Below are 15,165 nucleotides of genomic sequence, written 5' to 3'. Positions count from 1 at the left end.
ATAAACGGACATGCATGAAAGATTGTTGGTGAAATAAAAGTGGGGTGCTCAGAACTGAACCTACATGGTGAAAAGCGACGTGAAGGAGACAAAAGATAATCACATAGGTGGTAAACATACTAATAATTTACAGTGTGGCATTGTAGGCATGAGGTACAGTGTAGGAATGACCTCTGTGTGCTATCAGTGACAATGTCTCTAAATAAGAGATTGCTTATTCATATATGAGTTGCTAATGTTATGTTGAGTGTAATTGCACTTGTCCTGCATTATCACATTTGGTTTACAATAGTACTACAAATGAATGATTTTGTAAAAATACATGCTGTGCTTTGGTTTTTGTGTGCATATATTTATAGAAACCCAGTTAAGTGAGCCCAAGCAACATTTCAAAGACTGTGAAGTGTATTATTCTTCCACTCAACAGCTGACTTAAAATAAAGTATATTCACACAATATTTTGCATTTTGGTTTAGTTTCAAGGTGGCTCACAGGCCCATTGGAGTTATAGTCTCTGTAAGCTATATTTTCAGTTATCGCTGACAGCATAGCCTACACATTGGTGAAATGTAACGACTGTGATATAATAATAATTTATGATGAATGGCTCTGTGATATCAAAGGCAGTATCAACCAAAATAATGATAAATAATAATAAGGTCAGACTGGAGGGGATCAAATTATTTGACAGCTGTCACTTTATCTAGGTTACACAGGGGAATTTGTTTCCTAAAGTGGTACCACTGCCTGAGTGGTACCCCTTTAGGATCAGCGTTAACTTTGTTCCTGTCTTTTGGCAAGTTTTTATATATTATTTTTAATATATTATTTATTTTCTTCGATCAAAAGACACAAGATTGTATTTGGACTCTGGACTCAGAAGTTGATTATTAGACATGCAGGATCTACGGACTCAACATTTTTAAAATGTATTTAATAAGCACTTAAAATGTGGCCAGCTGCACCAATGTGTTCTTTTCGGTTAATAGTTCCATGTTTGGAAAGCAAGTGTCTGCATAAAATATTAAAATTTGAGTGTAAACCCAGGATGTCTCATAGCGTATGTTCAATGTAGCCTGAAGGAAGCAATTTAAAAGTCAGTAACACTGGTGTTTTGGCAGTGTTCTGGAAGAATTTACACCAGTGAGAAATGTTTCCCACCGTGACAAGCCTGCTAAGGTTACCACCAATGCACATTTCATATGCAGCTACACGAGATGTTTCATAATATCTCTACAACCTTTGCTGGACAAGTCTCTCTGACTCAAATCACAAGTTGGATAAAGAGCTGTTTAGTGAAGATGCAACATTCCCCTGTAACAGACGTTTTAAATAAAGAGTTCAGTGCAGCAAATGCTTTTTGCAAGCCTATGTGATAGCAACTTTGGGGCCACTTACTGGGGCCAGGTTAAAGGAGCGAAAGAAAGAACAGTAGATATAAGGTCCCTCTTCCTAATAATTTCAGGAATTTCATTATTTCCTTAGAAAATAATTTGTCCAGAGTTTTTGGACATGCATGAGGGAGAAAAAGGTCAGAGGAGTTTGATGCTGAAAAGATTGAATCAGCAGTGAATGAGAGCAGATACTGTAGGGTCAAAACCTTACTAATCTAAATTCAATTATTTCAACACCCTTGGCCCTGTTACAAAAACACAATGTGTATCACATGCTGGATTGATGCACAGGCTTTCAGAGTGAAAACATACAGTTTTTGGAGTGATCAGATTAGATAAATAAAAGGTCCTTTGTGTGCCGGCATTTGCATGTGTGCCAGCATTTGCACGTGTGCGTGTGTGTGTGTGTGCATGTTCTGCAATTCACACTACTGTCTAATGAACACGTGAAGATTTGGTAGAGGCCTTGATCAGCTGCAAATGTGCAGAGTCTGTAGATGTACCAGTGACCTCACTGTGAGCGTGTTTGTAGTCACAACATGAGCAGTTTGGGCCTTTCTGTCTATCCGTCCACATCTTACTCAAACCTCCTTGCCAATAACCCTTTACCCCGCTTTACCCCGCCCCCGGTGTTCTCTCTCACTCTCACACACCCCTCAAATATTTCCCCATCCCATAGCCCCTGTTCCCCGCTCTTGCTTCTCATCATACATTTTTTTCAGCAGAGATGAGCCACTTGGGAAGGACAAGATTTTCCATGCATTTAACCACACCACTTTTCAGACATATCCTGGGAAAAAAAAACAACTTTGAAAGCAGAGAGAAAGAGGGAGAGAGAAAAATTAAGGGAGGGAGAGAGAGGAAGGTAAGGTGAGTGCAGAAAACTGAGCATCATCACTGCAGGGCATCTGTTGTAGGGAGATCCAGGGGTACGTGCAGCAGCTCAAACTGCTGTGTTAATGCTTTTATATCTGATACATATTAAATGGGGGATTATGACTTCATCCATTTACACCCATATATAATTCATATAAGCCCATAAATTTGCCTCGTATACATATGTCTGGGGCAGCATAGTGTGAAAGCAGGGGTGAGCTGGCATGGCAATTACAGTCTCACGGCCAAGAACACTTTTAAAATTGGAGGGGGCCCTCAGTGCCCCTGTCATCAAGTCGGTCAACACCACAGCCCCTAAACCCATCATTCATCTCCGCCTTTATTACTATACTTGAGCGCTCCTCTTTAACCTTCCAGCTTACTTCTCTGTTTTTTTCCCCTTCCAAAGCAAGACACATGCATAGGAACTGAGTCTGCTCAGATTCCAGAGATCCTGCCATGACTGGTTGTTGATGAGAGCAGTCTGAAAAGGGGGGATTCAAATGGACGATGGGACCAAAATCCTCCAGTTTCTATATGAAGTAGGAGCTCCTAACCAAGCACTGGGATTAATATTCCCAGTCCTGACAGAAATGTGTCAACATCTTCTGAACCTCAATTACTTAGCTAAGGCATCCCTCTGTTACATTTTCAGTATATAGTATCTTGCTGCATAGTATCGTATCAAAGCTAGCTACAACTCCCCTGCCTGCCTAGGTGTCCATGTATGGCACCTGCTTACTTCATGCTCCCTTCTCCCTTATGCAGAGGTTGTTCTATCAGCCCCTGTGAGAGCACAGGTGGAACTTCAACAACAAGTGCTTTTGTAAGTGTGCTATAGCTTTAAAGCGGAAGTGCAAAGTCCTGGTATTCATGCCCAAGCACTCCATTATGTTTTATGGGATGGGGGCTTAAGGTTTAGACGACCAACTGTAAAACACCCAAGTTTAGGGCCCTGGAGATTAGCTCCCCATACTGAGCTAGAATACAGCAGTGAGAGGAAGTGAGGGAGAGAGAAAGGGTGGTCTATCCATTAACCTGCCACAGTGAGAGGTATTGACTCGGGAGGGGGAGAGAGAGACAGAGGCCAAGGGAAAATGGATGACAATTTAGCCTCTAACAAAGCCTAGCCAGAACTTAATTTCCCAAAAATATTTTGAGGCTGAAATGGTCCTAATATCTACGTTTATCCAACATAGCATTTTAATTTCAGGTGCTCACAGTCATATATGTCAAAACATATCTTTCACACTGTTAAGCATGGCTGGATCTACTATATGGGCAATCTAGGCAAGTGACTAGGGGGCCTTGAGAAGAAATGGGCACTTAATGATGGGAGAAAAAATGTGTGCTTTTTTTTTTGTTTAGTTTGTCTGTTTGATTTTTGCCAGACTTCACAGAAATACAAAACAAGGCTTGGCCCATTCACTTGATGATGATAATTATGGTCGCTATCGGAAACCTAGTATGTCCAAGACAAAACATGGAGTTATGAAGTTTGTGGCCAGCCTGTTAAGTCCTAGCAACAGGTGCATATGATCCAAATCTCTCTCTATCCAGATATTACATTAATCATTCATGCTTACCATGCACATCTTCTCAAAAAAACATATCCCTTGTGCCCTTTGTTTTTTGCCTTTCTGCACACATCATATAATTTCATACTGTATGAATTACAGCCACAATTTCAGATGTCTAGGTCCAGACAAAGGAATGTTCAGCCTTAAAATAAGTGCTGTCAGATAACATCAAATACCACCAAAACCATAAGAAGTGTCAAAACCAAGGTCTGTGAAAACAATGCAAAATATTTCCCTCAGTAAAATGTAGAGGGAGGGGGTGGAGGGTTATTATCAATGGTATTTTCAGAGGAGAGACTGTGTCAGCACCACAGAGCTGCCTGTGTCCTATGTTATCCAGATTTTTTGAAAACACTACACGTAAGTGGTAACAGGTGCAAATGCTGCAAAAATAAATGCAGGACCTCACAACTATTGTTCCCCTACATACACAGTACATTGTTCATCTAGAATTCCATAATCAAGGAGGAATGTCAAAATGTTTGTAGTGCAGCTCTCTGCAAGTCTCTCCAGACATACCATAATCAAAGCAAAATAAGCAACCACTTTGGGAGATTATATCTATTTCGTTAGACTGAGAACTCTCTTGTCCTTTCTTTGTCTCTTTCTCTACTCTTGCTGGTATCCTTCCTTTCACAAGCCCATCCTTCAAATGCCCACAGGGAGATTTGAACATTGCAATGGCAAGCTTTTTGCCAATTGTTGATGTCTACATGAAGTAGTTTGCCCACCAGTTGATGAATGGGCTTCTAATGATGACTAAGCTGAAAGGGATGTGGTGGGAATTGAAAGATCGAAGCAACGGCAAACCCACCTGCTTTCCTCCTCTGATGTTGTTAATTAGATGTCATTATTTAGCTATTTAGTGGTCATTTTAGACAACAGGATAGTGCCAAACAGTCAGCGCTTGCAGCTTAACTGTGATTGAAAACAGTTTCCTTGATTCCTCGATTCATGCTATCAGAAAGACCCAAACAATCCCACACTCTAGGTCTACCAGTTTTTTCCCTTTTGCTTGTCCCTACGTGACAGTGGCAAAAAAATTACTGCCAAACATCTGAATTTCGGTCATTTTTGTCTCTTTTTACGGCGTAACCATAAAGACTCCCTGCATTGTCCACAAAAATGTCTCAGTCTACTGTGTTGAGTTTCAGTGTACCAAGAAACAAACAATCCTACAATTGGAGGTCTGGCACAAACCTTATTACAGCGAATTCCAGAGATTTATTCTCCTTGCCAGCTTTTACTCATTATCTACAAGCCACAATGAGATTACCTCAAAAACAAAAAAAAACTTTATGCATTCATGAAACCTCTGTATTCTTCTAAAGTAGCTACATAAAACCACATAATATTTTCCTTTATGTACAGTACACCTGGAAGAATCTGTAGTACTGGTTTTCCCATGTAAACTTCCTTCACTGTTTTTCGTGGAAAATTCTTTTACGCACCCACGTTTTGGGGCCTATACCTGCCTCTCCAGGAAACATGTCTGTCGGCGGTTTCCTGGAGAGAGTGGTATGTCTTTGAAATTATTTCCATTGCTAAACGCAAAAGCCATACTGGACTCTCTTTTCTGACCTCTATTTGCTCTAACACTCTGTTTACAATGTCACTCTTTCCAACCCAACTCCCTTCTCCAATCAAGCCAGCTTAATTATGACCACTGGGTTTTAGAGACAGAGTAGAAAGAGGTGGGGAGAGTTGTTGAAAAATGGATACGTAAATGAGCGGTCTGGCCTGTGCATTTGCTACCAGGAAACTCATCCTGTTGCGTTTGTTTTGCACTGCTTAAGTGTGGAACACTGATTGAACCAGGCCAAAGCTAGATTGGACTAGCTGCCCCCAGAGGATTTCCCAGGCCACACAGGCTGGGAGTTGAGTTACACTCAGCCTCAGTCCAAATGGTCAGGAAACAGTGGGACTAGGCATCGAAACTTCTATTCAGGAAGACATGTATGGAAAGACTTGTAGTTTGATATACTCTAGGTAGGTGAGGCCAAGATGTGGAGTTGCTTTATCAAAATTATTCAATCATGTCAAATATGTATTCAAATAAGCTAGGAAAGCTGTGGTTAGTTCATGCTTTTTGGTGAATTAAACAACTAGCAAAGAGGATTATCAGTACTGAAAATATGATAACATGCAAAATCTGAAAAAAGGGATCTTACTTGTGTGGAGAAGAGCGGTTGAAGCAAGTCTTGGTCACATCCGTCACATTGGGGTTACAGCAATCACCGAGGTCATAGAAGAAGTTTTCCCAGTTACATTCAGGGTCACATACACCGTTACCCTGCTTGTATTCTTGGCAACGGCTCCAGACCCGGGGATCCCTGCAGTCACCTGCATCAAACCCTGTCAGCGGATGGTTGCATTCTGGGTCACAAAGATCATCACCAACTTTGCTGATATCACAGTTAGCTAGAATCAACCGATTACGAAGGGAGGAATTGGTCACATTATGAATGCTGAGCTCCCAGGTGATGTTGTAGCGGCTAAAGGCATCATTTAGCTGCTGGTGTTGTAGGCTAATTTGGTGGTCTGATACGGTTGGCTTGGTCCGTGCGTCATCCCAAATATTTATCACCCGATACCGTACTTTCTTGGGCCGTCGGAAGCTCCAAAGCTGGTTGTAGTTTTTGATGACCTCAACATTGTCACAAACAGTTTGGCCACAAGTTGGAGGCTCCAGCGTTGTGTCCAATAATCCTTCAGCATTCCCAATTCCACCACCACCCGGAAAACCTAATCTTCCGCCTACTCCCTGCTCAGGTAGAGGAAAACTACCATCTTTCACAGTCAGCCACTTTCGGCCTGCTTGCTCGAATGTTTCACGGATGACCAGCTGAGGTATATCGTGGAGGTCCTCATGGCCCTGCATATCCCTGATAATCTGCCTTTGCCCACGGGCCTGCCTCCATAGACCCACCCTTTCCACTGCCCCCCTGTAATTATGATTCAGTGCATTCCCCCCAATCATCAGCACTTTGCACTTTTTGGTCAAATGACTGAAGACATCACCTGATTGCTCCCGACTGACACCCACTTGAGCGCCATTGACAAAGAGCTTCATGTATATGCCATCATATGTGACTGCGACATGTGTCCATTGGTTGGGTATGTAACGAGTATTGGAGTGGATGGAGGTCACTTTGTGGGCACGATCAGTTTTAAGGGAGAAGAAGAAGCGAGGGTCACGATTCCCGTGTTCACTAACTGCCCGGATGCCAAGCAGCCAGCCTCGATCACTGGAGGCGTAGAAACATTTGTCATAAAGGCCTGGGGAAAAAAAAGAAAAAATTGGTCAATCATCATGTGTAAGCCTGTGTGGATGTGGATAAGAACAAGACAAATTAACATTATTACCAAAAAAATATTGTTCATTGTTCACCTGCAAAAGATCTAATTTATCATGGAGAAAACAACAAACTATTGGAGAAATGCATTAATGACTTGATATGTCATTTTGACACCCTCACCACATCTTCCATTTTCATTAAAAGCTTTACTTATGATATGTTCAAGCCATGTATTTTCAACTTTTAATGCTAATTCAGAAGTGGTTAGTCAATATGCCAGAACGGTTTCAATGTATACATTTTAAATACTGTAACTCTGAGTTATTGAGTTGATATCTAAAGGGTGTCCTGGAAATTGGGTTGAATTGCAGGTTTATCTAGGGGAGACCCCATGGAAATCTCTCGTATAGGCTTTTCGTGAACACTGAGTGCATTTAAAGTTGTTCATGTAAATGTCCCTTGCCAGTGGGGTAGCCAGAAAAGGCTAGTTTTCTGCTAAAGCCTTGTTTTTGTAGAGGCACCAAAACACCTTTTTCCTGTTTCACTTGGACCATGTATGTCAGCTTCAGCATGGTAATGTGTTTTCCCTTCTTAGGGGATCTCTGAATGCTTACTGTTTGTTTGTTTAGCACTTGTTGAGGTACGTATGTGCAGGCGCACAAGTTCAGGTCTATGCGTATGCATGTCTGTTTGTTAATGCACATTTGTGACTATAATGCATAGATCCATACAGTTCAGTCATGATGTGCAAAGATTCCAAAGCAACTAAACATGTCTCACAAGGTCCATCTTAGCATGAGAAAGTGTTTGTGTTGATAGGTGATCCTAGGGAGAGAGCTGGAGTCCAGCCATGTCACAAGCATTCATCCCTCAGATTTGCTAATATCAGGCAGAGTAGCACTTCAAACTATGAGCTTTCTGGCAATTATATCAATCCACATGTGTGACACTCAATCTGTGACCTGAACACCCAACCCATATAGGTGTGAAGTGTTCTTTGCAGTTGCTTTCTCTCTTTCACTGTGCATGGAATTCCTGTAAATACCCTTCAAAATGTTCTCTGCTACCCTCAGTATGGTCTGAAATTATAAGCTGGTTATAACAGTAACCATCACATCTTCGCTTCAACATACTTGTCCACTTCAAATGCCTTTTCTCCCCCATCGATTAGGCTACCTGAGCCTGGAATAAGTGGCTGGCTAATGGTGATTGCACTGCCATCTTGGAAACTTTGACCTGTTTCTAATTGGTTGCACACTCCAGGATGCATTCATTAATTTGGTATTTCAATGGACTAACGTTCAAAGAGTGAGGGTTGGGTTCAGCATCAAGGTCAGTCCTTTGGTGGATGACGTTTTCGGGCTTTCCACTACACTGGAAGGAAAAAGCCTTCCATCTGTCAGCTAGTGCACTCAAGGCTAAAAGGTGTGCTAAAATGCTCGCAGGGCTCCTAGTGTAAACAGCTGTCATAATTCTGCCATGCTCAATTAATCTAACACACTACACTTTTCCAGACCCTGCACTGTGACTGGTTGGGTTCACAGAAACACACCTACACACTACACACACATACTTACACAGACGTACATATCTATATATGTATATATATATATACATATATACACACACATATACATATATGTATACATATATATATACATATATACACACACATATACATATGTATGTATATATATCTATATATATATATATAGATATATATATATATATATATATATATATATATACACACACATATATATGTATATATATATGTATACACACACACACTCTCATGCGCACAGTCAAATTGAAACACAGAAGTACACATTTGTGTCCGCTCAGAAATGCGCGCATGTGCACGTGCCCGCCCACACACACGCACACACACACACACACACACACACACATAGGGACACACTTAGGGATTTGCATGTGCACACGCTACGGTGGAGAGCTGTTCCTGTCAGGTTCAAAGGCAACCTTCCTTGCACTTGCCATTTGTCTTCTTCCAAGAAAAACACACTCAGGAAAAAAGAAAAAGTAAAAAAACACACATACACACACAAAGAAAAATGTCACAAGGACTTGATAAAAAGCAGGGAGGAAGGGAACAATGAAGACTTCGTTTACTTTTGAGCTGTTCTGGCTCTGAAAGGTCAAAGAAAGGCACTTTTCATAGTCATACCCAAGTGACCGCTGCAGCAATTTCCCTGAAAAAACAATGGAAAATTCCATTGATACTTAAAAAACAAACTTAACGAACATAACAAGGACATTGATTATAAAAATGTCATCATGTCACTTAAAAACACTTGACTTGAAACATTTAACTTGGCTGTCAGGTTTGAATCAATTCAACTGTTAAATGGTGGTTTTAATGAGTCATAAATGATCTACCAAAAATTTCACTTAAAAATCATTAGATGACCTAAATTAACACCACTTTTTGCAATGTAATTTACACTATGACACTGATATCACAAAACAATATTCCCATAAAATATAAGGACACAAGTTGGGATTTATGGAATATAACAGCTCTTTTTCGAATGTTTATATTAGCACAAAAAGACACAATGATAATAATGGTTCAAACTAATAAGATGCTTCCGGTTGGGGTAATAATCACTGAGGATAAGTGTTATACTCAGCCATCAACCCCTCTACAAACTCCAACCACTTGCCAGGTGATTAGTCATGTTCTCAAGATTATTCATCGTCCTCTTAGTATTCCAGTTACATCTGACTATAATAAAACAGGAGAGGATCCAGTTTTTAAGTGTCCATGAAAAAAAGGAACTCTTAACAAAGAAAAATTTGTTTTTACCTCCATCATCACAGTAGATGACAGCACCGAGATATATCTGTTATCGCAGCAATTATCTGCCAACGTCTGCATATAATTGTCCCCAGCAGGTCATGGAAGAGAACCTCTGTTCCTTTTGTGATTTATATTGCTCTTCCTTTGATGCGGGACAACCCAACACGACCCGGATACAAGGCTAATAGGGCACAACAAAGTTTGCATAACATTTGGACACAGAACTTGATGTTCTGATTGTGTGTGTGTGTGTGTGTGTGTGTGTGTGTGTGTGTGTCTGTGTCTGTGTGTCTGTGTGTGAGTGTGTGTGTCTGTGTGTGTGTCTTAAAACGGTTGAAATGTTTTTAAACCTGGGATCACTTCTGACCACATATAATCATATTAGGGAAATGGCAGCACAGGACTCATATTTTTTTATTGTTATTCACTTAAAAGGGCACAAGACTTGTATTTGAAGATGGTTTGATCAGTCATATTTAGAGTGTAAAGTAATATATATTGATCCTCTTTAAACCCAAAAGTAGTCGAACAAGGCACCATCTAAACCAAATCACCTAAACCTCTCCGAAGTACTCTTTTAAGAAAACCAGCTTATTGTCAAACAAGAGCAAACGCATGTCCAAATGCAAGTTCAGTAGTCTGTAACTGTAGCTTTTCTCCTTCATATTTCTGGATAAATTGATTCTTTCAGGAGGTCAATTACATTCCTCTCATCTATTGTTCCTAAATGGAGTCAGGAGAATCTTGTGGGTGCAAGAAACAACTGAAAAATAAAAACAAGAATACGTCACCAGGATTGGTCAAGGACGCAGAGGTATACTGCAGGGCTTTGAGTATTCATTTATGAGGCAGAGACTGCACTCATTGTACTGTATATGTGTCTGTTTGTTATCCTGTATGATTCCCTAACTTAACAAATGCACAGAAAACACAAGAAAACATGTAACAAGTATGAAAATTCAACTTTGAAAGGAAGAAAGAAAAAGAAATAAAGAGTGAGAAAGAGAAACTGCGGTGGTCAAAACAACACCGTTTTTTAAAAAAACAGCTGCTACAAACAACACTGTGTTGGGATCAAAACAAGGGGATGGAGTATTTTTAAAGGCGCTGGGATTTTTTAGGCCTGAATTGGATTTAAAAGATTAGGCTTGATTGAATTTGTCTGATCATCATATTTGCTCTCTTTAGGGCCCCTCTGGCACAATGCAGCATGATGGGAGCAAATCTTGAAAAAATGAACACATAAGATTACACATAAGTAGTAATCTCTAGTGGGCAAAAAAGCCAGTATGAGATGGGGGTGGGGCACAATAACAATACCTGTACTTGCAACAACACCTGCGTATATACATGCTCATGAACAAATACACACAATAAATTCAAGAGTCATGACATACAGTAAATACCACATCTGTAAAAGGCTATAATGATCATTTCTTGTTAAGATTTGTGTCAAAAGAAGGTTCTAATTTTGTGTTGTTGTTGTTGTACTGGCTTGCATTAAACTGTACAGATGTTCCTGTTATTGTGTCCATCCTCTGTAAATCTAAGAGTCACTCAGGTCACAACAGACCCTCTCACCCCCTTCCCCCCACCTCCCTCACCCAATTTGAGACTCTTACAAGGGATTGGCTTTGCAGAGCATGTCCCTGCCAACTGGCTAGCAATACCTAAAAGTGTACTGCATCTCAACACCCCCCAACACACCGCAACACACACACACACTTAAGTGATTATGTATATATGTGTGTTTGTGTGTGTGTGTGTGTGTGTGTGTGTGTGAGAGAGGGTGGTGGTGTATGGGTGGGTGAGTGCATGGGGGTGGTGGTGGGGTTGAGAGAGCCAGACAGCTATATTATAAAGGGACAAGTAAATTTGCTCATTTGGTTTAGTTATGTCCCTAAAACCTGCAGACATACATACTGGAAGCTGAGGAGGACTGAGTTCAATTCAGTTCAGTTCAGTTCAAAGGCAGCCATCTGCACAATTACTGTAGCAGGCAATGAGTTGTGTATGCAACGCTCCCTATCGGCAAGGCACAGCTACAAAAAAACCTGTCCTATACTGTAATGCACAAAAGCGCTATTGGTCAAAACAGATGATGCAGAACAGCTTTAACACCTCTCTGGTGCTCCTTTACGCATGGCTGCAGACCTGGCAGCGCAAAAAAGGAGTGCATACAGATGACATCTACAAAGTGTCAAGCTTTCCTCTGACGACAGGGATATACTGAAGTGTCTGTGTATCCTCCTCTGCGCAGTTAGCAGAGATGCATCATCATTATCTGATCGCGCCCTTTAATTACACTCTCGCCCAATAACCCACGATTTTGCTCTGCGTTATGAAGAGACACCACCGGTCACCATGACCACGAAAGCGCACCGACATGCACTGCAAAAACATAAGCAGGACATTTTTTGTGCGAGATGGGGGGGAAATCCTGGATCTCTCGGTGATGTCTCGTAACTCGGGCAGCCAATCCAAGGGTGTCGATTTTGGGGGACACTCAAGATTGCGGCTTGCGCTGCAAGCTTTGAGCGCCTCAGCGACTCTCTGCCGCTTTGTGCCTGCCGTGACGTGCTCGCTCACAAAGTTTTGGCCATTACATCATAGTTTTAAAATAGCCAAGTCGGTTCATAGAAATTACATTTTACGCACAGTGACATCAGCTGCCGGTCAAATGATGCAGTAGCCGATATCTGCTGCCTATAGCTACTCCTCACTTAGATTTTTTTATTACCATAATACTGTCGTTGATACATAGGAAGATAATGCATTTGGAGATTAAAATCATATTACAGCTATATATCTGCGTAAGGTGGCAAACTTAAATGTGATCAAAATCTTCACTGACCCTATGGTTGCACTACCTACACTATCCGCTGTACTTTTCAGAGCATTACATCATTGTCTAGTCTGATAGATGAACTCATTTTCAACTCACTGAAACTGCATGTTGCTTTGTGTGATAGACTACATGACACTGGGATAAAATGCTGCACATTTGCATGTTTTGCTGTCTCAATCCAATTTCACTCACCAGTTTTTGGAGTTAGACTATTAAAAGGAGTTGGGTTGACAGTGTGGATTGAGGATGTGCAGACTACCCTACCTGCAATCACTGTGGGTGATCGTTGACCTCCCTCCGGTTTGATCCACATCTCCAGAGTGAAATTTCCTCTGGGTATCTCCACGGCAGGCTTCAGCCGTAACTGATCTCCCCTGCCGGTAAAATAGACAGCTTTCCCCCGGTCTGGAGAGTTCACCTCCGCCTGTGTGGAGCGCCGACGCTGGCGAAGCAATCGTCGCTCCAAGCCGGGCAAAGACCGTTTGCCCCGGGGCAGACGTGTGGCACAAGCCCCTGGGAAGGTGGCTTTCGCCTCCCTAATGCGCACCAACTCCCTCTTGGATCTCCCCTTTCTCCGGACTGTCCCGCACTCTGATCCAAAACACAAGATGAGAATCACCAGGCAAGACACCCAGGGAGATGTCCAAAGTTTCATTTTTCGGGAGAGAAAATTGCAAAAAATATTTAAAATAAAAGAGAAAAAAAAGAAAAAACGGAATAACTAGGGAAAAAAATGTATGTCCAAAATGTTCTCCTCTTTGGAATCCTCTCGAGTTTTTCCTTCTCTCTTTTTACAGCGGTACAATGTCAAACCGTAGAAACTGTCTAAATAAACCTATAAAGCTATGCTGTTTTCCCCTCTTTATAATGCTAAGCCACGACCCCCTCTCTTAAGCAAAACTACTCTGGAGACATTCAGGGGACACAGGAATATTTGATTCATGTATGTGTTCCACGGTGCCTTTTCAATGGGTCCCATTTAGCCAAAGGGATGACTAATAAGTAATCAATCAAGAGGGGGGTCCGGCCGATGCCCCCCTCATCCCCTTTGGACGGTAGGAGTTACTCGCAGAAATCCACAGTTGTCCGCCAAGCTCTTGTCACACCTTTTTGTTGTTTCCTTATCCTACCCGTAAAACAGCATAAGAAATTGCACATATTAAATTCCAAAGGAAAGTGACAACAAACCGACCTCTCATATTTATTACAGGAAACAAGAGGTGAATTGTGGTCAAAAACGGTATCCAAACTTCCCTTTAACCTATGTGCCTGCACAAAAGTTGAAATGCACTATAATATCTGGTAAGGCGAAAGAGAGAAAGAGGGACAGAGAGCTGCAGAAGTAAGCATCGCGGTCCTCATTGATTGCCTGGAGCAGATACACTTGGAGGAGTCGGAGCTCGTCGTCCGCTTTAGAGGCAGTTTCTCCCCTAAGTCTTTTTAAGCACAACTCATGTTTCAAATGTTCCGGGGCTGTGTTTTTTTTTTTTCAAAGTGGGAAGTCACACAGGTAGGCAACTCTCACTGACGGCAATTCTCTCTGTGGCACATAGTGATAGGATGGTGTTTACGGAGTTTGGAAGGCGTATATGTATCCCTCTAGCGGTTACAATTTAAACAATTCAACACTTCCACTAAGTCCCATACACAGGACCATAATAGCCATGCACTCTGAGGACATTAAAGAAATATCCAAATCCCTCTCATTCGTAGTTGAAACCTCTCCTGACAGCTCTGTTTTAGAGTTTATATCGTGTTTTCACATATTCTGGCACATTCCTCAAGATTTACATGAAAGGTTAAATGGATGACTCCTCCTTTATGTTAATGTTTAAAATATACATAATGTAGAGACTGCCCCGAATGATTTAGAGATCAAAGCTTGTATTTTGTAATTTTAAAAAAATGCTAATTAAAATTATTATTTGTCATAAAAAAAGACGGGGGGAAAAACAAACATAAGATGCAAAATTAAATAATAAAAAAAAACTTTTGGCAAAACATGACATATTCTATAAAGGTAGACCTAACTGTGAAGTCAAAGTCATGTTTCCCATTAATGTTGTTTCAAAACAAGTAAGCAGTATATCAAAGAAGTAATGAAACAATGAAAAACTAACAGCAATTTTTGTCCTGTTTTTAATTAACTTAATTTAATGGATCATATGACATTTGTTCTTTTGTTGATTTTAGCCACAAAATGACAAAAAAGTCTTATGTAAGTATTCTCTAGCTGTGCATGTTTACCCCAAATTACTATTAGCATCAGGATTTTTGTTAACTGGATTTGAAAATGTAAGGGATTTTTAAGTTTCAGTTTGACTCATACATTGTAATATTTACT

At 40.9% G+C, this 15,165-nt stretch overlaps 1 protein-coding gene across 1 annotated transcript in view; it reads right to left on the bottom strand.

Annotated features, from left to right (window-relative positions):
- Window positions 1–13,476, bottom strand: part of pappaa (pregnancy-associated plasma protein A, pappalysin 1a) — an 87,473-nt gene extending 73,997 nt beyond the window's left edge. The window contains exons 1-2 of the mRNA XM_053340026.1: window positions 13,086–13,476; window positions 6,022–7,129 (exon numbers count right to left, since the gene is read on the bottom strand). Of these exons, the coding sequence (XP_053196001.1) occupies window positions 6,022–7,129; window positions 13,086–13,476 (1,499 nt within the window). The remainder of the gene's footprint in view (window positions 1–6,021; window positions 7,130–13,085) is intronic.
- Window positions 13,477–15,165: the final 1,689 nt, after the last annotated feature.

This window comes from Scomber japonicus, chromosome 19 (assembly GCF_027409825.1).
Source record: "Scomber japonicus isolate fScoJap1 chromosome 19, fScoJap1.pri, whole genome shotgun sequence".
Taxonomy (NCBI): Eukaryota; Metazoa; Chordata; class Actinopteri; order Scombriformes; family Scombridae; genus Scomber; species Scomber japonicus.
This window is presented reverse-complemented; position numbering and strand designations above follow the sequence as displayed.